Source organism: Ixodes scapularis, unplaced genomic scaffold (assembly GCF_016920785.2).
Source record: "Ixodes scapularis isolate PalLabHiFi unplaced genomic scaffold, ASM1692078v2 ptg002596l_1__unscaffolded, whole genome shotgun sequence".
NCBI lineage: Eukaryota > Metazoa > Arthropoda > Arachnida > Ixodida > Ixodidae > Ixodes > Ixodes scapularis.
The window spans coordinates 133841-160343 of record NW_024610256.1 but is presented as its reverse complement, the minus strand read 5'-3'; the positions used below and the strand labels follow the sequence as shown (position 1 = coordinate 160343).

Here is a 26503-nt window from a genome sequence, read left to right as displayed (position 1 = left end):
ATCCTTAGTTCTTCCCGAGGCATCCATCACATCTACATTTGCTTCGGAAAATCAATGCCAAACATTTTACACTTGCACATTCTCCCATTAAAAAACACAACACACAAAAGAAAAAAAAAAGGACAAGGGGAACAGAAGAGAAGTAACTCTGTACTCACTCTTATTAATGTAGTGCATATATATTTCTGGGATGAGGAGGCAGAGGAATGTCCCCCTGCCTCTTCCCAGAAACCGCTGGGATGCTCGTGTAACTGGGCTTCGATAAAGTGGTTTGTTCTTCCCGAGATCGTACCACTGGTACGCTTAGGCAAGACATTGTTATCGTTGTGAGATACGCAAGGACGACGGAGGGAGAGGCCAAAGCAACGAAAAACTCTACACTCCGAGGTGGCCTTGTGCAAGCGCTCTCGTGCAGTGTAAACGCTGCTCAAGACAATATTCTCGTACTTGTGTTTCTCAGCTCGCTCGCAGGCATGGGGAACACATTGCTTTCGGCGCGAGGCCGGCGAGGCTTCCTTCTTCAGTGATTTTCTGGCATCGCGTGAGCGTCCAGCGTGATCCTGCATGCTTGTGGCTCAGCGGTTTTCGGCGAGCGGGGAGGACGCGCTGGGGTCAGCGCTGCTCTGGTGAGCAGCGATAGTTAGGATCGCGAAGGTTATGCAGGCTTGGCTATATTATCAAGATGCATACATGGGCTCCCTGATACATTATTTGTAAAGAACTACATGAAATTCTCTAAATAACCGAATAGTCCCGACAGCTGACTTGCCATAGCGCCGCCATTTGTAAACATATGTGCGTACTCTTGAACCGGAGCGCGAGGTGGCAGCGATTTTTGGTCCTGGTCATTGATGGCATGGGTTCGCCTCACTAACTTAATAAATAATAATTAAAACAAATTTCAAACAAGTGCAAGTATATAGCACAATCGACCCATTTGTATTTTAAATTAATCTAAAGCCGGATATGACATCAAAGTAACAATATCGTTTTGTTGAAAAACTAATGGGTTTTTAATGAGTTAATAATATATTGACATTAAAATAGTTTATTAGCAATATAGTATGTAAAAGATTTGTGACCCATGCGTTGTAAAAAACCGGATATGACGTTTTGGGTCGACGCAACGTTTAGCGTTGCGTCGACCGGGTCGACCCAACGCCGGCCGGAGAAATAATAACAGGTCACGTGACCCGACGTCACCGGAAGTGACGTCACAAATATAACGTCACGTGACAAAGAAATTTTGTTTTGCTTGTTTTGTTTTCTGTGACGTCACGGTTTTTAGCGAGGAAACTTTTTTTTTATTTCTACTTTGTTGACGTATTATTTTTTTTTTTATTTTGTTTATTTTCTTGCTTTTTGCAACCGCGGGACCGCGTTTCTGCGCTTCAGATTGCGTTTTTCCGACTCCTTTGTTTGATATCGTGTCGTATCGTCGTATTTATGTAGTTATTAGGAACGGCAAGGCCTACGTTGTTGCGTCCTTTACCTGAATATCGTGACCGAATCGAGTGTCGTCGATTTGAATCGTGTCGTCGACGTGTCGTCGACGTGTCGTCGAACAACAAAAGGTGAGTGATTTGCGTTTTCCCGTGATGTGATTTCGATGTGTTCGTTCCACGTGTCCGAGCTGCTTCTTCGTTTCAAATACATTTGGCGCCGCTGCCTATTGTTTGAGCCTGTGCTCACGATGAAAACACGCATCGCAGAAACCTGAAAGCCCGCCAAAAGAGCTCTAAAAACCGCATCCCAGACCTGCCGGCAGACTTCCGAGCTAAGCCTGATTAAACAAAAACGTTTGATCCGGCGGAATAATGTGTTTGATATTACATCCCATGTCAACAAGGAACTGCGCTGTCTGTCTTCGCCCCCAACAGGTTTTATTCTTCCGGGTTTTTCAAATCTTTACCAACCCGCGTCCGATCGTAATACCCCGATCACAACAAATAGTTGATCGTGCTCCGATGGCTCCAAACATCAGCCGGCAAGGAAGTTACGTTTTTCGCTTCTATATTTTGACCCAAGTAAGCTCATGTTCTCAAACTATGTCATTCTGTCACCACCTCCAGTTGCACATTCTGGCGCACTTGCAGCCTCGTGCACGCTTGCGAGGTTTCCTGCTATCGTACCCTGGATATCATGGATTTCTCGCCGTACGCGAGTGCTCACGGAGGCGTGCTATACACTCTGTATCATAAGTTGTGTGCAGCAGAGGCGCAGGCCCGAGCACATGACAGTAAAAAGCGCCTTTTTTGCACGAGTACCCGCGCAAAAGGACATTCTGCAGAGCTGTGCCCTCGCACCCGTGCCTTTGCTGCACACAACTTACGAGGCAGTATAATAACCGAGCCGTTTTTGTTTCTTTTGCACATTACTGTGAAAGAAGTGTCATTGCTGTTTTCTTCTCAAAGAAAACTCAGAGACGTTAGACAAAAGCAAACAGATAGGAGACTGCACATTCATATGTTTTTCCCCCTTGTGCTACAGGTGATGGCTGGTCGTGGTTCATCAGCGTTTGTTTTGAAACTGATGGGTACCACAAGGCATGAAGGAGGTGACTTGCAGCAGCAAGGCACTGCAAGCCTTCGCAGCAACTGGCTAGCCAGTGCTGCTCTGTTCTGAACTGCACTGCGTGTCATGCGGAGGTTTTGTGCAAGCTCTCTGGGCGGCGACGCTAGCCACGGTAAGTGCATTCTATGCAGCTTCCTTTTAGGGATATATGTGGCTCGCAGGCCATGTCGTGCCAGCGAAATATGTGCCACCCGAGTGACAGCAGTGCTAGTGGCAAGGCTGCGCTGACAGTAATCAACACTGCACTGTGTTTTCATTCAATAACTAGTGACAAGGAACCAAATACTCCCGAGAGAGTCTCGGTTGTGCTTTGATAAACTCCAGCTCGCTTATGAACAGGTGGATGGCACAGATGGCTTTTCCTGGTGGACTTGGTGTCCGTGTTAACATTGCAACCAGACTTTCTTTCAGTTTGTGGCGTTTTTTCGTTGCGGGTGACCAGCATTGCAGTAGAAAAAGATGCAAAATAGTATAATGTTTGCATTCGTTACCTAAATTAATGGCAAGAACAACTGACATACATTTCCACCGACTGCATTTCTCGGAGGAATAGCCTGGACTAAAAAGCTCGCTACACTATGTCGTTCCCTCTTCGCCTGTACAACTCTGCGTCTTCCCTCGATCGTCTTATGTGGCTGCTTCTGTGTCTGCCTAGGCACTCGGTTGAAATGGGGAAAGCTGTCTGCGTTGCACATAACCGCCATTAGAGCCAGCGTGGGCGTAGCTGGGGTAGCCCCCACTATGGCTTCTCCAGCTCGACACAAGTAACATTCCTACCGCTGTTGTGTTAGCAGAAAACAGACCTGCTTAAAACGTACAGTGCACATAGCACACAATGGAGAGGTTGCTTGCCAATCATTTTCTTGGAAGTGTGAGTTGAGCCCTTTCGAGGCAGTTTGCTTCCGCACCGTGCACTATAATCCGCCCGAGAAGAGAAAACAAGATGAATAACCAGTAGGATTTCTTTGTTCCAAGGCTTCTTGACGCAGAAAAAGACTAGGGAGCCAGTATTGTTGCTTTTTTGCTACCCCGTGCGAGACTCAAACCCGACATGCAAGGAAGTGGAAAGGCCTCTTCCTTTCTGCTTTCTTGTGCCTTGGGTTTTAGCTGTGTTCAGAATTCACAGCTCGCCTGCATGCCTACTCTTTTGTTCACTGTGTTACTGAAGTTTTCTGTCGTTGCTGTCCCAGATTGGCTTCGTGGATGCACAGAAATACTCAAGGCGCTTGACGTCTGTGGCTCATCTGTATTGTTTTTCCCGGTACCACGGCATGAAGGAGCTGGCCTCCCTCCCTTCCATCAGCTGCGAGATACTACAAGCACTGGGCTACAGCTGCAGCTAGCCCATGGGTACCGTTCTGCGTCCTGTACTGCATCTAGTTCGAAAGGCCATGTGAAAGGCAGGTGTGGTCTTTATGGGCTCTGTCACTATGTGCATTTTCTGCAGCTTTTTCGGGGCAACTTCATATTAAGATTCAATACGGACTCGAGTGAGAGGGGGACATTCTGAGAAAGCCAGCCTCTTTGTTAAACCATTGGGACTGGTATTATATCTACAGAGTTTATTTACACCTTTTGTTATGTACTTTTTTATTTATTTTTATTTTACTAGTTACTTATACTTCAATCTGACACGACAGCCACCAAAAATGGGGAAAGGACAAAAGTGTTGACATATTGGCCTTTTTGTTTTCTGGCAGTTTGTTTGAAGAGCCAATGTTGGGGGCCGTCATTCGTGTTATTTTTCCCACACGCACGTCCAGCCTATGTTTACGTAAAGCCCCAATTGCCCCTTAGCAACAAAAATAATTTATGCGACAGACTAGGCGGCAGCATTGTGGACGAAAACAGGCCAGATTATATCTGCCATGTTTAAAAACTACATTCGGTGACAGGTTATGAATTCAGTGGCAAGAATGCACACCGCCTGCCAATCACTGCTGTCAGTTGTCGTGACGTCACGTCCTGCTAAGAAACTAGTATATATTTTTTTTAAATGGCAGGTTTTGGTTGCTGATGCCTCGTAGCACGTCAGCACTCTAAGCAATTCTTCTGCTCTTGGCCTCTCCGGTTTTACTTTGCAAAGTCATGACGGCGTCTGCTTTTGTTTGCGGTATTTCCCGTGTGTCGACGTGAGAAGGCAGCGATTGTATCGCCAAGGAAGTAGCGATCAATCTGCGCATTTATTCCAGCGGCACAGCGTTTACAAACCGGACTTTGCCCTTCACCGAGGGGAAAGTCTACCGACTGGCCCTACAGTTGGCGAGCATTGTGCAGCCGTGAGCGCGTAACTTGTCCGAATGCTTTCGTCTGTATACATTGACAAAATGACTCCCTGAAATGCGAAGTACCATACAGTACCATGCCGTACAGCAAACCATCGATCACTTGCTGCAGCAACTTTGCGTTTTAAGTCGTAATAATAAAGTGATTTTTAGGCTAAAATCATTTTTTCATACTGCTCAATTATTCGGAATTCTGCACGATCCCCATCGGGTCTGCAATATCGGTCGGTGGCTGTATAACCTTTAAACACAATGGTTACACACCACAGGTACCGGGGACCATGACATCAGTGAGCTGGCTTTCACCTTGTCCAAGGCAGCAGCGGAACACTACGGGCGGGACCCTGGATCACTGCACCATGGATGCCGTCCTGTACCCTGCACGGCACTGCGTGTGGCTTAAGTGGCCAAGCAGAGGGTCATTGCATGACTTTTATGAGGCGCCGCTAGCCATTGTAAGTACATTTTGGACACTCATGTCTGGTGATGTACTTTTGTGCTCTACCGCAGAGCACATTTGGTGGCGGTTCAGTCTTGCCAATTACACCATTTTGAAACGGAACACATTTAGTGGTGGCTCGGTTTAGGTTTCCTGGCTCGGTGATCTTGCAACAGTGTCTAGACTTGGCGTAAACCTTTTTGTACTTCATTGTCAAGGCTAGTGTAATTTCTGCAATGCCGTTGAAGCCACTTCTGCACGCAAACAAGATAAAAGTCGAAGCCACATGCTTGTGCACAGTGTATGACTACATGTATGCATGGGCACTCGTGCCCATGCGTACCCACTCGCAACATGGAGCATGTTTGTTTCGGCCGACACTCCACGCGTTCATTTCGGCGTCGCCACTCCACACGTCTATGCACTCGCTGCACCTTGAGAATCAAGTGTGCACCAGAATGCACTCCCGTCATGCATCACTCGGGAGAGGAACAAGAGCAGACGACTGGGGTTTTTCCGCCATAAAGAACGAGAACCGAAAAAAAGGGGATTTTCTGCTAAGAAACTGCGTCCCACGGGCAGCAAAATCGGACGCGAGCTGGGCTATTTATTCTGTGAAGCAAGCAATCGACAACCTGTGCTTCATTTTCAATTTTTCTTTCAGCTTGTTGCCACACAGACATTGAAATACATCAATGGGATAAAGTAAGGTTCAGAACCAACATCAGCTACCGTGAGATCTCTCACCATCCTTGCGGGGTTGAAAAATTGGGACTTCAGTTGACAAACCTCGCCCGCCCTCCTGTCCATCATCACCTGACCCCATTCTGCATACGTGGGTATGTGCAAGGGAGCGTGATCATGTGGCTGAAGATACAAGTGTGACTGGCCCAACGAGCACATAGTTTCCACAGCACTGTCGGCTTAGGGGTGCACGGAAGATACTGTATAAACTGGAATATAGGTCGACCCCTTAATTTACAAGTTGCAAGATGCAAAAGAAGTTTTTATGGCAAGAAAACGCAACCTTACCTTGGTGACAAAATTGTCCAAGTATATGAAAGGACGAGAAAACACGGCAGATTTATTTAATTGTTTTGCACTCAATAAAACAGGAAGTATGCGAGTGTTACTACTCAGATTCCTCAGAGCCTTCTTCCGACGACGAGTTCACTAACACAATTTAAAGGGACGATGCCGTCCCTTTGAATTGCGCCCTCGAAAGCTCGGAGGCACGAGCAACCTCAACGCCTTTTATATGGATGCTCTCCGGCATCACAGGTATCGATCTGGCGCACAGATCCCGAATAAAGTTTGCCGCCTTTGTTTCCAATTCGGGGTACACTGCAGTCCTTCCACGAAATTAAGTTTTCCTCGCCTTGCTGCACGCCGCCGGTTTTTGTCTCTGGTTTTGCCAGTAGCATATGCTTTTCTCCGATACACTGAACTCTCGCTGCGCTGCAAGATTCCGGTGGATCTCTGCATAGGCGATTGCCTTGTTCTAAAAGGCTACTGTGAACTGTCTTCTACTGCCGCTCATTATTGCTGCGGTAGATGTAACAAACCAAGGAGCACAAGTAAAAGTTAATCGTGACCATCGTGACAAGTGGACGAGTGCTAGGCCATTGCAATATAAAACAAAATGGCGTCTTCAGGCACTGAGTGTTGCGAGATTATTTTTGTTTTTCCGCTAATGACCGTCATATAAGACGAGGGTCGACTTTTTCAGGTCCAATTTCAAGAATAAATTCGACTTATATTCCGGTTTATATGCTAGTTGTGCATAGTACTGTGGAAGCCACAGGCTGGGGAGGGGGGGATTAGCAACTTTTGTCTGAATGTTGGGCGACGAGCATCAAGGGCCAATTTCCTAGGGGGAGAATGGTGACGTGCGAGTACAAAAATGAGGATCCAAGCGCCATGAGCAAGAGGGGAGTTCCTCCTTTTCCTCCTCTTGAACTGCTAGAGGTATACTTATGCCCCTGTACCTTTGGTAACACTGCACAATTTGTAAGTTGAGGAAAGCTAAGAAGGAAGTTGAAGAATCGATTCATGACCCCTTTAACATTTACCTACACTAGTTACCTTGCACCATTATATTTTGTTTGAGAAAGCTCTCATCCTCACCCCTCCCATAAGGGATAAAATCAGAAGTGTATACAACGATCGGAATCTAAAGTGCCACGAAACCTATTGCTGGACATTCTTACGGGTTAGTGATCAATTTTTGTATGAATGAGGCCTTACCAGTGCCTTTGCCTCAATAGTGTGGTAAAAGGGCAATTTTCTTGTTTGTGCGCACAAATTTGTTTTGAAACATAACTTGCTGGACTACCAATGCATGTTTCAAGATCTCTGTTGTGGTGAATGTTTTGCTGCCTGTTATATTCTTCAATAGCCAGTATCGTTTAAGTTCTAGAACTCTATACAGTAAACTCCCACTTGAGCAAACTTCTAGGGACTCAAAGAAATAGTTCCCTTAACTAGGAGTCCACTAAACTGAATATATTCACTGGATTATGGAACAGCATACGGCACAGCATACATTGAGTCAAAAGGGTGAAATGCAATTTATGGAGTCATGTACATTGATATATACAAAGTGTATTGCAGTTACGCTGCTGCCTTTCTCATTTTGAAAATAATCAATAATTTTCATTTGCACCGGCGCTCTGAAAGCGCATGAAGTAACAAAGTTGCCCAGAGAGTATCTTTTTTTTTTTTTGCATATCCTCTGGCACAGCTAGTTGCTGTGAGGAAGTCGTACCGCAACGGCACTGTCCACTGGCTTGAAATATTCAGTGCAGAGCCGTTCCCTGTTGGGATTGAACGCAGTTTCTCTTTCAAGCTTCGACTTTTGCTTCACTAACGTTGACAACGTCGACGGTAGCATCCGATAGTCCTTCGCAACATTCACTTGCCTTTGACCGTTGCCCAGACGCTGAAAGTATTTCAATTTGTCTGAGAGACAACCGCTTCCATTTCGTTATACTTATTACGTAAGTGGGCGCACAAACTGCCGTTGTTACCCAAAACTAAGATGGCCGAAAGGAACCAATAATAAAGAAAAGAAAATATGCACCGCATGGTTCGTTTTTGTCTATCGCATCGCTGCTGCAAAGGCGGCGGCGGCCATCAGCTACGCCAGCACTGCAGAGCACAAAACTTTGTTGAACTGATCACAACAGTAATCCTGGGTCCACCGATCAAGTTCGTTGAACTGAAATATTCGCTATTCCGAAATTCGTTTTTCGTAGAGCAAACATTTTTGCATAGAATGCAAAGGAAAACCACCATAGATTTTTGAAAGTTTGTTATTCTGAAATACTTGTTAAACCAACATTTGCTCAAGTGCGAGTTTATTGCACCCGACTACTGTGCGTTGCCCTACATGTTCGGGTAAGGTACTGTTTCTGTTTACCTAATAGGCACTTTCGTTCTCTGCATATACACCATAGGTTTCAAACCACCCTGAATCGTGGATCAAGCCTTGCAAGATGGAAGTTCTCTTTAGGCCCAGCGCCTCTTGATGGATCAAGTCTTGTACCCCATTCCCTCGTGTCTTTCATATAAGTAAATTGTTGGTATTTCTTTTATGACAGTGCACGTTACCTGCGGACCACGTTTTACAGTCGAAACGCAGTGTACCGAAACTTCTTTTATATAGACCCCTTTCTTTGCAAGCGCCACCAGGCGGTGCTTCAGTTTGTTTGATGTCTCAGCAAACTTCTGATTCATAACAAGAATGAACAAAACCCACTTTGACACTGCTGCCTAAAATGTCGATAAAACGTGTAACCACCAATTCTCCAGGTGAGCGCCAAAAGAATGAAGAAACGGCAGATATGTTAAAATGTCAAATATTTTGTACACCAACTTGCCTCCTCCAAGACATTAAATTGTACAGGCAAATGCCCTCATTAAATCTCCAACTTTGATGTATGTTGGAGATTATGCTTTCTAGCACTGGTGACATGAACAAGCTCAACAGGCTTGCAAAGACTGAGCGACCGGAAGTCACTTGGGACACAAGCGGCAGTTCATGTTTGTAAACAGCAAAAGGATCTAGATAAACGGCTGTACGTTGCCGTTGCCACGGCAGCTTACGCAACCGCAATTTTTACCGAGACGCATGCGGGGAGCTATGTACTTCACATTGTTTGTGCATGGCTTGTCATCTATCTTGTGGTTTTGACACTTGTGGTTTTCTTGTTGAAAACTACAAGTGTCAAAACTATGCGATAGAAGACAAGGTGCGCCGCACAATGCTTTTCTGTCCACTACTGTTCTGTTAACAGACGGAAAAAAAACCTGACCAACGGAGTCATATACAGCTTCACTGTAAAATTGCAGTAAAATGCGACGAAAAAACGAATAGAACGCGAAGGGGAGAAACGAGTGACAATTTGAAGCCACCTAATGACCGCTGTGTCACGTGATTTCAAGATCGCAGCACCCATGCGACGGAGGGCGAAAAGGTCTATAGAATTTTAGAAATAAATTGAAGGGATAACATAAAGCCATTTGCAGGGGGGACTGCCTAGCTCGAGCCCTAGCTACTGTTGCATTGGTAGGAATTTGGCATTAGGAAGATGATGTGGCTGTAGCTGGCTTCAGTTGCTGCATTGGCATATGCATCTATTGACATTTGGTGACCATAGCATGCAGAATTTATTGTACAGGAGGAGAGACAGTTGTGACGAGATCAGGAGCATGATTGTACTTGTTTGCAGTGCTTTTCAATGTGGCTGCAGGACATGAAAAGGACTGAATGTGTATGGCCAATATTTTCCAGCACCTAATATTTTGACAAGCCTTGCATGAAAGGAGTTTCTTACAGCAGAGCTGTTAAGGGCTGGTTTCCCCAGAATCATGTCCGGTACCAAACAAATGTCAACACCTGTGGTCGACACAACACTGTTTGCCGCCGTCGCTTATAGATCGCGGCAGGCAGCCTTTCCAGCCTTGGCAACCAGAGAACTGGTTGCTGCCATCGCTGATAGATGGCGGCAACATTTCTTGGGAGGAAGAAGAGCGGGAACGGAACGAGCAGCGATGTGCGCAGCAGCGCGAATGGTTCTGCTATTACCTAAAGTTCCACTGCGTCAAGCGCTTCAGATTCCTTTACGAAAGAAGAGCAGATCGCTCGCCTGAAAAGCCACCACCGAAAACAGAAGCTACAGCTCCGCTGCTCTTCCTTCTTCACCAAAGTGGAAAGGCTAAACATTTTCTTTTTTTTCTTTTTCTTTTTATCTGGAACATGGTGCTGAAGTTTCAAACTGCCTCTGATGTTGCGAGCAAAAAAAGATGCCACCAGAACATCTCGGTGCTAATAATCGCCGACAAGGTGGGAAACGCAGGGCATCTCTTAATGCCCGGCCTCCAGCAAGCACTTGTTGCCTTTTCTCATGCTTTGTCTGCGCATGCATTGTTGAGGCTTGCAAGACGCCAAAGCATTGCCAAATGTAGGAGGCTCCTCCCTGCAATTCTTGTTGTCCTACATTTGATCCTCAAGGCACACCCCAGGTTGGTAGAAAAACATGCGATAGTCTATTCAACACCTGTACATGATTCGGGCAATATGCTAGATATAGTCCCTAACGGAATGAGAACGTACAGGCGTGTCTTGCAAATGCTCGGGCTCAAAGCATTGCCGAAGGTAGGAAATTCGTGCTAAAGTGAGGGCAACTGAAGCTTCACCCTGCCGTCCTCATCTTGCAAGTTGCTAGTTATTAATCCATTTTAAATGTGGCAATGCTACACCATACAATAACGGTTTTTACAAAAGTAATTTGTGGTTCATCTTATCAAAAGCTCGTTATAAATCAAAATGAATAATATTAACTTGCTTCCAAGAGAGAACAAATGGCACTGTGTATTCAAGCTTACAAAATCCAATTTTTACTGAGCAACTTTCTAAAAAAAATTGCGTTCAATGGTGCTCTGTTCAAAACTGGAGTAAAAAGACCCATGTCTGTGTATAACTATCTCAAACACTTTCAAACGAACATACAGAAAGGAAATGGGGCAGTGATTGTCTACCCTAGACATGTCACCCACCTCCTACACACCAACTCATGTTTAAAAACAAACCAGAGTGCCCCTAACGGACGCCGCGCGGTGGTTGGTAGGCAAGAAGCTCGCCGTTGCCCATAATCAAACCATTGAATTGCGTTGCTGTCGGCGTCGGTGTGAGACCCCGTGCTCTTTTTCCATTGGAATTGTTTATTCTACGTCCTCCTAACGATGTCGACTACTTGAGCGGCTTCAGCAAAATTAATGAGGCTCGTTGCACCGCAAAACTGCATAAATAATGCGACGTGCGGCGATTCATTTCACGTGGACGCCGCAGAATGAGCGCAAAAGCCCGACTCCCACGATGAGTCATCTCGCTGTTTTCAGTCGCGACGTCGCTCGGGCTGTAAAAGCGTGGACCGTAGCTGAGATGGTGGACGTCAATATTGAAAACGGCAAGTAGAATCGGGCATTACAAGTCGGTGACGGCCGCTGGTAGCAATGATCAATATCTTGTATCTACTTACACTTGGCCTACTTACCCCAACCAACCCTCAAAAGTGTTTTGAGGCCTGCACTTACTTCTTATCACAATTACCAGGTCAAAACTTCGTTTACGGGCAGCTGTCGTTTGAAAGAGCCGACGACAGTTCGAACGGATGCGCAATGGAGTGCTGGCAAGAAGCACCGCGTCCCGCGTCAACAAACCATTGGAATGTCGCGTCAGCTTCTGTGTGAGTTTGCATACTCTTTTTCGTGTTGGAATTGTCAATTCTACGTCCTCATAACAATGCCTTACCACTTTAATCGCCTGAGCGAAATTATCAAGGTTTGTTACGACGCTGAACTTTGCGTAAATAATTTGACGTGCAGAGATTCATTCGCATGAACGCCGTAGAATGGACGCCGAAACCATGATGAGATTCTTCTAGCTATTTTTGGTCGCAACGTTCGTGCTGCAAACGTGTAAAAGGTAGCGGCGATGATCGACGTCAATACTGAAAATAGGAAGCTGGAACACAGCGAGCGTAACAAGTCGGCGATGGCCACTGGTACCAATGATCAACATCTTTTATCTACTGTTTTCACCGAGCCAACTTAAATCTTTTGAGGCTTGCAATTACTTCTTATTACAATCACCGGGTCAAAGTTTGGTCTGCGGGCCGCTTTTGTTTGAACGAGCAGACGACAAAAAAGTGAAAGCCGTTTACAACTAACTCCCTGTAACGCCGAATTAGAGCGCAGCTCTTGAGGAGGAGGGAAGGGTACTCTGGGGGCGGGGGGGGGGGGGGGGGGGGGTGATGAAGACGATGCCGGTGACGTCATCAGTGATGATGGCGTCATCGCATCGTCATCAGCGATGACGACGATGCGGATGCCGGTGACGTCATTGGGGGGGTCACGTGACCCTGGGGGAGGGGTCATGTGACCTTAGAATGACCTTGGGTACGCCGACGCCGCTCAAGCCGGGAACGGGCCCCTAAGAGCTGCGCTCTAAAAGCAGACAAGTTTGAACGATCAGGCGGCCGTGTCAATTTGAAGACTCGCTGAACCCCCGGGTGGTCCGGACAACTTGGCGGTTTTCTCTCGTTCATGTTGGAACACAACTACATCTGTCGAGCACAAAGTGTTGCCAGCATAAGCAATCGTAGTTCGACAGCGTCTGGTTAGCCCTTGTCACGAATACTATCCACGTTTTTGGACGAATGGAGGGGCAGAAACACATGAAAACTGATCTTCAACCTTTCCAGAGTCTCTTGGTACAGTTCCGTCGCAGCATTTTGACGAGAAGGCAGGTTTTTTGTTTGGTTTCTCCCAAAAGAACGCAGGAATGCATGTCTCGCACCGCGACTTCTGCCCACCACCCCAGACCGGAAGTGTGCCCGACGCGCCACCACCGTGGCGTGACGTAGGAGAGCTGAGTTCATGTATACCGGTACTACAGTAGACTTTCTCCACAACGATGGAAGAGCATGATTCCTTAGGTGATATGCATGCTTCAATAATGGGGCAAACAAATCAGTGCTGCCCTTAACAATAAAACAAGATATAAAATCTGCACCCAAGAACAGCCTCGCTTTAATTTCTTTATTGCTTTTAACATTTCGGTGTCAACTTCCTTGATTGCTGAAATGTTCCTCAATATTACTGAAAAAAAGATGTGCTTGCATTGATGAAAGTGTGAATGTTGTGAACACATTCCTCAGCAAACAGCAGATCTCCAACAATATCTGGACCTGCTTGGCAATGGTAGCAATGTGTGTACAAATGTTCTTAGATCTAGGTCAGTTCACACACTTGGAAAATGCCCGACACCCTTTTGCGGCACATCCGCTCAATGGCATCTGCTACACTATCAGCTCGTCCTATGGACAGATCCGGTAGAACGTTGAATGCACATTACCTGCGGAGGAAAGTGGTTTTATTGTGGTTCTTATAGTAAACATAAGGTCTGCACAATACTTAACGCAAAAAGAGCATTCAAAAAATGTGTTTTTGCTGACCGTGGAGGCATTGACGCTGTGGCGCTAAGAACATTATCCACCCTTACCTGCTTGCATGCCGGCAACAGAAAACTGTTTTTGAATGCTGCTTTTCCGTGGAGCTTGTCAACTGATAGATCCAAGAACGTTGGCATGTATGGCCCAAGGGGAGGCATCTATTTTCCAAAGCACCGGTTTAGAAACCCCCATTTTATTGAATCCTTTCAAAAAGACGCCCAGTTTAGAGAAAACGGCAACGAACCTCCTTTCAGCAAATTTATTTTTAAGAAAACAATTCACCGAACTCGACTGCTTGCTCCAGCATTCGCTTGTTCTGTCTTTGCTGGCGGTGAAGCTGAGCCAGTCAGCGAGTCGCTCGCTTGGGCGGCCAGCATATTCAGAGTATGATGTACACGTTTTCGTGCATGTCACTACCCTGCTGTTTTCGAAAATAGTACTTTTACGTTCTGTTTGTTTCACAACTTAAATCATGCCTCAGTGAATCATGTGCTAGCCTTTAGGTGCTTCCAGATTTGCTTATCTTAATTCAATCGAAGGGATTCACTAAACTGCGACCCTTTTTCAATAAATGCTGCTGTAAACTGAGCTTCGATAAAATGTGCCAGTCCTCGAAAACACGCTTCTATGATATGGTGTTCGGTCAACTGCCATAGACCCCTGCACGAGTGCAACTGAACAGCAGTTGTAGGTACAGCACATTCTATTAGCATAAAATAAAGGCACACAGTCAAACAAAGCACCTCAGTGATGCCTAGGAGATCAGCGAACATAGAAATATTTTACACTGAGTACTATTCAGTTTCATATCTCTTAACATTACCGTCCCGCTTCGGCTAGTCCCTAGATTGTTGACAGCTGCCCCGGCGAGGATGCTTTCCGGACATTCGAAAATAAAACATCTCAGCACAGGTGCTATCCAACGTTTAACCACGTGTTCTTTACGAACATAACTCGGCTTCCAAACGATATTATAGAACGCCGTAAGTTAATATTTTCAAAACAGTAAAAGCGTATCGTAATTGCGCAGCATAAAAAGAACAGTGCAGGTAGAGCGGATCCGTATCACATGAGCGAATTGCATTTTAGCGAACAGCGACATTGGTCACTTCCTACGTATCCGGATTCATACATAACCAGACTGTCGTTAGCAAAATTGTAGGTACTGAAAACAGGGAAATGAACGAGTGTGTGATGGGTTGGTAAGGGAAAGAAACGTGGACAAAAGGCAAACAAGCAATTTCGGAGACGACGACCCACCGAGCTAATGCTCTGTACGAATCTAAACCTCAAATACTACTTTCAGTACAAATACAAGATACCCACAATATTACGCGATAAATAGCCACCAAAATTAACGTACCAATTGGGCAGTGCTGTTCGTAAATCACGTAAATCGCCGAAATCACAGAACGTTCACGAAAGACGAAACGGAACGGCCATCTTGAAAAAATAAAAACAGTGATGGTGATAGCGATGTGTATTCTGTAAAAACTCTGAGGACAAATGCACTCAATGTTTTTTTTTTTCTGATTTTTCTTCAGATTTATGTATGGCAATTGCAAAAACTTTGGAAAACTTACTTCCCCTAGCAAGACCTCGTTAAAATAATGGTAAATAATGGTAATAGACGTTTTAAAATACACTTGGCAATGTCCACGTGGAGCGAGTTTTTCTTTTGCATGGGTTGTGGCGATGCAAGAATGCCACTCAAAGCAGCTAAACCTGTGATTAAGAATAGTGGATGGACCTTTAAGCAGCTAGCATCGTTTACCCACCATCTTTCCATCAGAGCTCCGCATTTCGACGTAACCACAAGCAGACGAACCTGCGCTCCACATGAACCTTTTCTCAGTAATTAATTGCAAAAAAAACACAGACATGGGAACTTTTCTTGCTAAAAGCCTTTCCTTAAAAGTGTGAATGGTCAAAAGCTGAAAGGCTGAAAAACTTCGGACATAGCATGTTAAGGTGGCAAGAAAAATTAAACGGAGATATCCATCTTCTTTCCATCAAACTTTTCGGAGCTTCATCTTTTTAATAATTACCTCCTCACATGTTTCACAGTAATCTGTGGCATGGATTTACCACACTCCTTTTGTGAAGTGTAGCAAGAGGTATACACCGTCATCAGAAAAATATACAATTTATTTAAGACACGGAGCCACGAGAGGGGAAGATGGCAAGACCCGATCCACCAAAAAGGAGAGGGCATAAGAGTGAGGTCTTGCAAGGCTTGGTCCGTGATTCAGGACGGTTTGAAACCTATGATGAATGAAGAGAACAAGGGAGTCCATCAGGTCAACAGCAACAATATCTGACCCAAACATGCAAGGCAATGAACAGCAGGGGCGAATTTGTCAGGCTGGTTGGAGTGGGGGTCGGTGGGAGGGGGGGCGGTTTGCAAGATGATATCACGGGCAAAATGTTGCCCAGGTGTGTTTTGTTGACCTAATATTTGTTATGTCACCAAAAACTAATAATTTCTTCCTAAGAAAAGCTGGAGTATGTTAATGTTTCATTAAGAAGTTAACCTCAAGGGGGGGGGGGGGGGAATGTGACTCCCCCCCACAAAAAAAAATCTGCACATGATGCAGAGCACTTGAGTATACACCAAGAAACTGAGGGAAAGGAGGAGACGAGAGCATGTGGGGACGTCAGAATACAGAGCTCTGGTTGGAATGATTAGAGGGTAGACCTAGCTGCCTTTGTATCCACTGCACTCATCAAAGGTGTTTGAATGTGAAAGCCATACCCTGGACACCAGCGTTCCGCGTTCTAACGTGTTCGAATGAGAGAACAAAACGCTGGATGCCGGCGTTCCATCTTCAAATGTGTTCGACGACTGCAGCAGAGACAGAAGCTATCTTTGTCTACACTGCACTCGTCGAACGCATTCAAATGCAAAAACCAAAAGCCAGACACCGTCGTTCCGCATGTGCAGAACAGACAAAGGCAGCTAGCTTTAGGTCTACCCACTAATCGTTCCAATCAGAGCTCTGCGTTCTGACGTCCCCGCACTCTTGTCTCCTCCTCTCCCTCAGTTTTTCGGCACAGAGTTCTGGGAGTTTAACAATGGCTAGCGAAAAATCCAACAGACAGCACCACATCCACAAAAAAATAGCTTTCTTTGGCATTTCCCAAAGGTGTTCTAAATTGCATAGCATTCACAGGATCTCTTCGCACCCTACCCGTCGCCCGGAGTCCACTTCAGGACTCCGGGCAACGTCCACTCGGAGGAGGGACCGTCCCGTGTGATCTGGCTGGTCCCTTGAAAACGGGAAACGTGTAGGGAAGTGTGAGAGTAGGCCAGAAGGGTGGCATACTCTCCCCGACATGATACAGAACGAGCAGGCTCGAAGCCAGGCGACTCCGGCCGGAATGTCTGCAGCTTACACCTTCTCAGGGGAGGGAAACCAGTGGCTCCCGCAAGTCACTCGGTTTTTCTCTAATGATCTTGTCAAGACTTCTTCAATACCCGTATCAAATAAAAGCGGTCATGACCGAAAACGTTGCCCGAGAGATGTCCTTTGTAATGGAAGCACCCGACGAAATCGGTGACGAAATGGCGTGTTTTGATGTACGGACCCGAGAGAACGGGTCAAGCGGAGGGCTGAACATGGGCGCTGAAGTTCAGGCTCACGAGGTTCAAGAACTGGACGAGTTGATTCGGTCCTACGGTGATGTCTTCGACGATAGGCCAGGTAGAACCACGAGATCCCAAAGAGCGCCGACCCGATTTCGTCGAAATCGTACAGGGTTCTGTACAGTATCAAGGTGGGGGTACAGGAACAACTGATGGAAATGCTGGAAATGGTGCATCATACGGACATCGACAAGTCCGTGGGCATCCCCGATAGTATGCGTGAAGAAAGACAACAGCATGAGGATCTGTGTCGACTTCAGGAAGCTGAACGCGACAACACAGGATGATGCCTACCCCATGCCTTCACTCCCTGAGATGATTGAGACTGTGGGGAGAGCCAAAATAATCGGCACCCTTGACAAATCGGTTTATCAGAGGAAGCTTTTTTTAAGACAGCATTCCGTACGGACACCGGCTTGTACGAATTTACGGTGATGCCGTTCGCACTGAAAGGAGCACTGGCGACATTCCAAAGGTTGGTGGACGACCTCCTGAAAGAGCACCGAGACTTCGCTCGGGCATACTTAGATGACATAGCGGTGTTCAGCAACACGTGGCAGGTGTTCAGCAACACCTGCTTCATTTGTGCACCATCCTAAAGAAGTTGCGTCAGGAAGGCCTGGCTCTAAAAAATAAACAAGTGCCAGCTTGGGAGGTGGGAAGTGCACTACCTGGGGCACGTGATTAGGGATGGGCAAGCACAACCTGACCCTGAAAAGATTGAGACCATCCAGGCGATCGAGAGGCCCCACACGAAGACAGAAGTCCGTTCCTTCTTGGACCTAGTTAACTTCTACCGGAATTTCATTGAAAACTTCGTGGAGCTGGCCGCACCGCTGACCGACCTCCCACATAAGGCTGAACCTAAGCAAGTAGTGTGGACGCTGTCATGCGAGAGCGCATTCAGCGCACTGAAGGAGAGAATATGCAGCAGTCCAGTGCTGCGGAGCCCAGACCCGAGTCGACCCTATATACTCCAAGTAGACGCTAGCAACAGGGTGATCGGGGCCATTCTAGCTCAAACTAGCGAGGGCGTCAAGCACCCCGTTGCGTACGCCAGCCGTAAGCTACTTCTTTGTGAGAAGAAGTATGCAACAATTGAGAAGTGTCTGGCAATTGTGTGGGCCATGAAACATTTTCATGTGTATGTTGATGGACAAAATGTCAGAGTCCAGTCGGACCACAACGCGCTCCGATGGCTAAACAACAGCAGGCAGAACAATGACCGTCTACAAAGTTGGAGCCTGTTGCTGCAGGCCTAGCAGATTAAGATAGACTACAAACAGGGTTGCTTGCATTCGAATGCGGACGCCTTGTCGCGTATCTATGGGCACTATGATCAGAATGTAGTGCCCTGCCAAGGCTTGCGATCTGCTTCTCCACTGAACATGTAGTCGCAAAGATTTTTCTTTTATTTTTACAAACCTAAACATTAAGAATGTGAAAAAAAAAAAAAAAAAAGTTTATTGTATTCAGAGCATTTCACTTGTGCGTGTCTGCTTCGGATGCTTAGTTTTATAAAGCAGTATTACAGGAGGAGTTGCACTGTGCAATGAAAACAATGGGCGTTTCGTGAGCAGAGGCTCGCAAATCTTGTTTTTTTATGTTATCATTTCGGTTAAAGGGGCGTGTTGCATAATTTTGTATCTTTTTGCCTTCATCGGGGGTTCGAGCATCTTTACTACACCTTGCGTGCCCCCTCCCGGGGTCGATGGGCCCCAAGTGGAGGCGCCAACGTGAACATTATAACCTTACACCTGTTTATATAGAACTCCGCATATAACTTCTTTGCCTACAAAGGTACTTTGTATTATTTTAGCTGCCCTTGACGCACATTGTGCCGCATTATGCCGTTGATGGCATGTCCCATCCCGTGTTGTCGACCTTTCGAGGTTGTACGGGGAATCGGCTATTGTAAACATGAGAGGTATATTAAGGACTTGTAAATGCGTTTGTAGGGGTCTATGATTGGAATGTTTACAGAGTCAGCGGCGGAGGGCCGTTTTGTTTTGGATAGCGCCAACTGAACTCATTTATTATTTTGCTTGTCGGGATATGTGTAGCCCTACCACAGGGACGAGAATGCATGTTAGAGGGAGAGAGTGAAAGAGAGAGACGAGGGTAGCTATGTTGGGAGCGGGAGAGTTGAGAAGGGGGAGTTGACTGAGAGACTTGAGAGGAGACACATCGAAAGCGATGCAGCAGGAGTTGAGATAAAAGGCCCATCAAGAGTGATGCGGAAAAAAATCAAGTGGATAAAGTGCAGGGGTGTCACTTAGAGAGTTAGACGGCAGAGGCCATTGAGTTTTGAGAACTAGCGAACTCTAACTATGCTGTAATTTTTGTGTATAACACCTGTATATTAAGCCAAGTTATTCAACCCTAAGTCTATGATCCCGACATCACTAAAACCCTTGACTGGCAATCGGCGACAACGCCGTCAGCACAGACCCGAAGACGAGCGACTTCATGTCACGAGACGAGACGAGATGAATATAAACTTTACAGACCAGATAAAAGTGAGTGACGCATTGGCTAACATTGCGTCTTGGTGTCATGAAAATAACATGAAGATATTAATATTAGCAAAACTCAGTACATGCATATTACAACAAAAAGAACTATCTTAAATTTTAGCTATGAGGTTGCTGGCATAGGATTGACTGAAGTAGACAGTTACAAATATTTGGGAGTGATTTTGTCTTGTGACCTTGGGTGGAAAAGGCATGTACAGTATGTTAAGAAGCGGGCAACTAACAAATTGTGGTACGTGAGGGGAACGCTGGGTAAATCTCCCCCTTCCGTTGAAATTCTTGCTTATAAGACAATTATTAGACCTGTGTTAGAATATGTGTCTGGAGTGTGGAGCCCATGGCAGAGCTCTCTGGTCAGTGAACTCGAAGATATTCAATTGCTAGCAGTGCATATAGTTTTTTCAGATTTCAGACAAACTATGTCTGTGACCGAACGTAAAAGGAGAGCCAATATAAGCCCGCTGTCAAACAGAAGAGAGAGCCAACGTTTGAAGCTGTTCTTTCAGATTTTCAAGAGTAGTATAAAAATTGATAGCGTGATTTACCTAAAAACAAAAAGTTTTTACTCGGACCGCTTGCATCACTCACAGACCGTAGCCCCTATTAAAGCTCGAATAAATAGCTATAAACAATCTTTTTTTTGTGCATACAATTGATTTTTGGAACAGCCTTCCCGGTGATGTTATCGATATTGATTCACTTTCTTCTTTCGGAAGAGCCGTAGATATTATTTTTCAGTGCTAAGATTGCATTTATTGCTGTTATGACATTATTTTTACTGTCTTTATTTTATTAGTTATTACTGCTGTTACATTTACTGCTACTGTTATTACTAGCCTTACATTTGGTTACTGTATTACTGTTGATATTGATTGATTTTCTTCTTTCGATTAAGTCGTAGATATTTTTCAGTGCTAAGATTGCTTTTTGTTTAGAACTGTTGTGTTTATAATTTGCAGGTATGACACTGTATCACCCCACTCCTGCCTTGGCCCAATATTGGGCCGGCAGTATTGATAAATAAATAAATAAAATAAAAAAGTGTGTGGCAACAAACTGAAAGAAAAATTGAAAATGAAGCACAGGTTGTCGATTGCTTGCTTCACAGAATAAATAGCCCAGCTCGCGCCCGATTTTGCTGCCCGTGGGACGCAGTTTCTTAGCAGAAAATCCCCTTTTATTCAGTTCTCGTTCCTTATGGCGGAAAAACCCCAGTCGTCTGCTCTTGTTCCTCTCCCGAGTGATGCATGACGGGAGTGCATTCTGGTGCACACTTGATTCTCAAGGTGCAGCGAGTGCATAGACGTGTGGAGTGGCGACGCCGAAATGAACGCGTGGAGTGTCGGCCGAAACAAACATGCTCCATGTTGCGAGTGGGTACGCATGGGCACGAGTGCCCATGCATACATGTAGTCATACACTGTGCACGAGCATGTGGCTTCGACTTTTATCTTGTTTGCGTGCAGAAGTGGCTTCAACGGCATTGCAGAAATTACACTAGCCTTGACAATGAAGTACAAAAAGGTTTACGCCAAGTCTAGACACTGTTGCAAGATCACCGAGCCAGGAAACCTAAACCGAGCCACCACTAAATGTGTTCCGTTTCAAAATGGTGTAATTGGCAAGACTGAACCGCCACCAAATGTGCTCTGCGGTAGAGCACAAAAGTACATCACCAGACATGAGTGTCCAAAATGTACTTACAATGGCTAGCGGCGCCTCATAAAAGTCATGCAATGACCCTCTGCTTGGCCACTTAAGCCACACGCAGTGCCGTGCAGGGTACAGGACGGCATCCATGGTGCAGTGATCCAGGGTCCCGCCCGTAGTGTTCCGCTGCTGCCTTGGACAAGGTGAAAGCCAGCTCACTGATGTCATGGTCCCCGGTACCTGTGGTGTGTAACCATTGTGTTTAAAGGTTATACAGCCACCGACCGATATTGCAGACCCGATGGGGATCGTGCAGAATTCCGAATAATTGAGCAGTATGAAAAAATGATTTTAGCCTAAAAATCACTTTATTATTACGACTTAAAACGCAAAGTTGCTGCAGCAAGTGATCGATGGTTTGCTGTACGGCATGGTACTGTATGGTACTTCGCATTTCAGCGAGTCATTTTGTCACTGTATACCGACGAAAGCATTCGGACAAGTTACGCGCTCACGGCTGCACAATGCTCGCCAACTGTAGGGCCAGTCGGTAGACTTTCCCCTCGGTGAAGGGCAAAGTCCGGTTTGTAAACGCTGTGCCGCTGGAATAAATGCGCAGATTGATCGCTACTTCCTTGGCGATACAATCGCTGCCTTCTCACGTCGACACACGGGAAATACCGCAAACAAAAGCAGACGCCGTCATGACTTTGCAAAGTAAAACCGGAGAGGCCAAGAGCAGAAGAATTGCTTAGAGTGCTGACGTGCTACGAGGCATCAGCAACCAAAACCTGCCATTTAAAAAAAATATATACTAGTTTCTTAGCAGGACGTGACGTCACGACAACTGACAGCAGTGATTGGCAGGCGGTGTGCATTCTTGCCACTGAATTCATAACCTGTCACCGAATGTAGTTTTTAAACATGGCAGATATAATCTGGCCTGTTTTCGTCCACAATGCTGCCGCCTAGTCTGTCGCATAAATTATTTTTGTTGCTAAGGGGCAATTGGGGCTTTACGTAAACATAGGCTGGACGTGCGTGTGGGAAAAATAACACGAATGACGGCCCCCAACATTGGCTCTTCAAACAAACTGCCAGAAAACAAAAAGGCCAATATGTCAACATTTTTGTCCTTTCCCCATTTTTGGTGGCTGTCGTGTCAGATTGAAGTATAAGTAACTAGTAAAATAAAAATAAATAAAAAAGTACATAACAAAAGGTGTAAATAAACTCTGTAGATATAATACCAGTCCCAATGGTTTAACAAAGAGGCTGGCTTTCTCAGAATGCCCCCCTCTCACTCGAGTCCGTATTGAATCTTAATATGAAGTTGCCCCGAAAAAGCTGCAGAAAATGCACATAGTGACAGAGCCCATAAAGACCACACCTGCCTTTCACATGGCCTTTCGAACTAGATGCAGTACAGGACGCAGAACGGTACCCATGGGCTAGCTGCAGCTGTAGCCCAGTGCTTGTAGTATCTCGCAGCTGATGGAAGGGAGGGAGGCCAGCTCCTTCATGCCGTGGTACCGGGAAAAACAATACAGATGAGCCACAGACGTCAAGCGCCTTGAGTATTTCTGTGCATCCACGAAGCCAATCTGGGACAGCAACGACAGAAAACTTCAGTAACACAGTGAACAAAAGAGTAGGCATGCAGGCGAGCTGTGAATTCTGAACACAGCTAAAACCCAAGGCACAAGAAAGCAGAAAGGAAGAGGCCTTTCCACTTCCTTGCATGTCGGGTTTGAGTCTCGCACGGGGTAGCAAAAAAGCAACAATACTGGCTCCCTAGTCTTTTTCTGCGTCAAGAAGCCTTGGAACAAAGAAATCCTACTGGTTATTCATCTTGTTTTCTCTTCTCGGGCGGATTATAGTGCACGGTGCGGAAGCAAACTGCCTCGAAAGGGCTCAACTCACACTTCCAAGAAAATGATTGGCAAGCAACCTCTCCATTGTGTGCTATGTGCACTGTACGTTTTAAGCAGGTCTGTTTTCTGCTAACACAACAGCGGTAGGAATGTTACTTGTGTCGAGCTGGAGAAGCCATAGTGGGGGCTACCCCAGCTACGCCCACGCTGGCTCTAATGGCGGTTATGTGCAACGCAGACAGCTTTCCCCATTTCAACCGAGTGCCTAGGCAGACACAGAAGCAGCCACATAAGACGATCGAGGGAAGACGCAGAGTTGTACAGGCGAAGAGGGAACGACATAGTGTAGCGAGCTTTTTAGTCCAGGCTATTCCTCCGAGAAATGCAGTCGGTGGAAATGTATGTCAGTTGTTCTTGCCATTAATTTAGGTAACGAATGCAAACATTATACTATTTTGCATCTTTTTCTACTGCAATGCTGGTCACCCGCAACGAAAAAACGCCACAAACTGAAAGAAAGTCTGGTTGCAATGTTAACACGGACACCAAGTCCACCAGGAAAAGCCATCTGTGCCATCCACCTGTTCATAAGCGAGCTGGAGTTTATCAAAGCACAACCGAGACTCTCTCGGGAGTATTTGGTTCCTTGTCACTAGTTATTGAATGAAAACACAGTGCAGTGTTGATTACTGTCAGCGCAGCCTTGCCACTAGCACTGCTGTCACTCGGGTGGCACATATTTCGCTGGCACGACATGGCCTGCGAGCCACATATATCCCTAAAAGGAAGCTGCATAGAATGCACTTACCGTGGCTAGCGTCGCCGCCCAGAGAGCTTGCACAAAACCTCCGCATGACACGCAGTGCAGTTCAGAACAGAGCAGCACTGGCTAGCCAGTTGCTGCGAAGGCTTGCAGTGCCTTGCTGCTGCAAGTCACCTCCTTCATGCCTTGTGGTACCCATCAGTTTCAAAACAAACGCTGATGAACCACGACCAGCCATCACCTGTAGCACAAGGGGGAAAAACATATGAATGTGCAGTCTCCTATCTGTTTGCTTTTGTCTAACGTCTCTGAGTTTTCTTTGAGAAGAAAACAGCAATGACACTTCTTTCACAGTAATGTGCAAAAGAAACAAAAACGGCTCGGTTATTATACTGCCTCGTAAGTTGTGTGCAGCAAAGGCACGGGTGCGAGGGCACAGCTCTGCAGAATGTCCTTTTGCGCGGGTACTCGTGCAAAAAAGGCGCTTTTTACTGTCATGTGCTCGGGCCTGCGCCTCTGCTGCACACAACTTATGATACAGAGTGTATAGCACGCCTCCGTGAGCACTCGCGTACGGCGAGAAATCCATGATATCCAGGGTACGATAGCAGGAAACCTCGCAAGCGTGCACGAGGCTGCAAGTGCGCCAGAATGTGCAACTGGAGGTGGTGACAGAATGACATAGTTTGAGAACATGAGCTTACTTGGGTCAAAATATAGAAGCGAAAAACGTAACTTCCTTGCCGGCTGATGTTTGGAGCCATCGGAGCACGATCAACTATTTGTTGTGATCGGGGTATTACGATCGGACGCGGGTTGGTAAAGATTTGAAAAACCCGGAAGAATAAAACCTGTTGGGGGCGAAGACAGACAGCGCAGTTCCTTGTTGACATGGGATGTAATATCAAACACATTATTCCGCCGGATCAAACGTTTTTGTTTAATCAGGCTTAGCTCGGAAGTCTGCCGGCAGGTCTGGGATGCGGTTTTTAGAGCTCTTTTGGCGGGCTTTCAGGTTTCTGCGATGCGTGTTTTCATCGTGAGCACAGGCTCAAACAATAGGCAGCGGCGCCAAATGTATTTGAAACGAAGAAGCAGCTCGGACACGTGGAACGAACACATCGAAATCACATCACAGGAAAACGCCACTCACCTTTTGTTCGACGATGGTTCGCAAGACACGATTCAAATCGACGACACTCGATTCGGTCACGATATTCAGGTAAAGGACGCAACAACGTAGGCCTTGCCGTTCCTAATAACTACATAAATACGACGATACGACACGATATCAAACAAAGGAGTCGGAAAAACGCAATCTGAAGCGCAGAAACGCGGTCCCGCGGTTGCAAAAGCAAGAAAATAAACAAAATAAAAAAAAAAATAATACGTCAACAAAGTAAAAATAAGAAAAAGTTTCCTCGCTAAAAACCGTGACGTCACAGAAAACAAAACAAGCAAAACAAAATTTCTTTGTCACGTGACGTTATATTTGTGACGTCACTTCCGGTGACGTCGGGTCACGTGACCTGCCATTATTCCTCCTCCGAATCGCTCGTAGCCTGTCGCGCATGCGCACACGAGTCGAACCTCAATACAAGGTCGACGAACTTTCCACTAAAAGTTCGAAAAAGTCGAACCTGGTCGAACTCGAACCGCGGCCGGTTCGCGACACCCCTAATGGACCTTTTTCCAGTAAGCGTCTGCGCACGCGCACACCCTTTCCACTTGACCTTGACCGCCCTTTCGCCATTTTTGGGGGGCACTGTTTTCTTGCGACACTAATCTGTTCCTATGGGAGAAAGCGAGTCCGGTTGCCCTCCATTTGTAGTAGGCGGCGAAACCGTCATGCGGCACTCCTTACTGGAAAAAGGTCCATTGTAGTAGACCTGTGCGCCGCCGCGCCGCGCCGCCGCCGCCGCCTGTTTTGCTCTCGCCGCCCTGCGCCGCCGCCGGGTTCCCCAGATCCAGCACGCCGCCGCCGCCGCCGCACAATAAATCCGGCGCGCCGCCGGCGCCGCCAACTTTTTTTTTTTTTTTTTTTTTTTTTTTTTTTTTTAGGGGGGGGGGGGGGGTATTGGTGTTTTTTTTTTTTTTTTTGTGCTGCTTCTATATAAGTTTTACCTACTATATTATGCATAAAAATGAATAGATTGTTTTGCCTTTCATTTTTACTCCTGTAAATATATCAATAGGTGTAGAAGTTCGATAAAAAACGGAGA

General features: G+C 46.1%; 2 protein-coding genes and 1 long non-coding RNA gene across 10 annotated transcripts; 1 reads left to right on the top strand and 2 right to left on the bottom strand.

Annotated features, from left to right (window-relative positions):
* Positions 1–1339: 1339 nt before the first annotated feature.
* LOC120842630 lies at positions 1340–8894 on the top strand. 8 transcript variants are annotated; one of them, XR_006077306.1, is made up of 6 exons: positions 1340–1574; positions 2491–2686; positions 3765–3978; positions 5129–5314; positions 5963–6137; positions 8757–8894. XR_006077306.1 is itself a non-coding variant. In XM_042288385.1 (6 exons), exons 2-6 carry the CDS (start codon positions 2641–2643, stop codon positions 8826–8828), a joined length of 588 nt encoding a protein of 195 aa, XP_042144319.1. In that variant the 5' UTR covers positions 1340–1574; positions 2491–2640; the 3' UTR covers positions 8829–8894. The 8 variants fall into 8 exon arrangements, 5 of the variants coding, with proteins under 5 accessions (XP_042144319.1, XP_042144322.1, XP_042144321.1 ...); XM_042288385.1 differs by lacking the exon at positions 5963–6137 and adding an exon at positions 4767–4836; XM_042288388.1 differs by lacking the exons at positions 1340–1574; positions 5963–6137 and adding exons at positions 1585–1880; positions 4767–4836.
* A 4494-nt stretch (positions 8895–13388) lies between these two features.
* LOC121834667 lies at positions 13389–15338 on the bottom strand. The gene is made up of 2 exons (XR_006077307.1): positions 15178–15338; positions 13389–13972 (listed from the first exon to the last, which is right to left on the bottom strand). It is a non-coding gene; the product is annotated as an uncharacterized LOC121834667 (long non-coding RNA).
* Positions 15339–15965: 627 nt separating this feature from the next.
* Positions 15966–25665, bottom strand: LOC115315468. The gene is made up of 6 exons (XM_042288383.1): positions 25435–25665; positions 24327–24522; positions 23035–23248; positions 22177–22246; positions 21699–21884; positions 15966–16079 (listed from the first exon to the last, which is right to left on the bottom strand). Exons 2-6 carry the CDS (start codon positions 24370–24372, stop codon positions 15966–15968), a joined length of 630 nt encoding a protein of 209 aa, XP_042144317.1. The 5' UTR covers positions 24373–24522; positions 25435–25665.
* Between the last annotated feature and the right edge of the window lie 838 nt (positions 25666–26503).

Bases quoted from the DNA above. Each gene is read 5' to 3' on its own strand.
- LOC120842630 (XM_042288385.1), top strand. From the start codon at position 2,641: ATGCGGAGGTTTTGTGCAAGCTCTCTGGGCGGCGACGCTAGCCACG. The intron at 2,687-3,764 runs GTAAGTGCATTC...TTGCTGTCCCAG, and splicing joins GGGCGGCGACGCTAGCCACG to ATTGGCTTCGTGGATGCACA. The intron at 4,837-5,128 runs GCGAGCATTGTG...TACACACCACAG, and splicing joins ACCGACTGGCCCTACAGTTG to GTACCGGGGACCATGACATC.
- LOC115315468 (XM_042288383.1), bottom strand. From the start codon at position 24,372: ATGCGGAGGTTTTGTGCAAGCTCTCTGGGCGGCGACGCTAGCCACG. The intron at 23,249-24,326 runs GTAAGTGCATTC...TTGCTGTCCCAG, and splicing joins GGGCGGCGACGCTAGCCACG to ATTGGCTTCGTGGATGCACA. The intron at 21,885-22,176 runs GCGAGCATTGTG...TACACACCACAG, and splicing joins ACCGACTGGCCCTACAGTTG to GTACCGGGGACCATGACATC.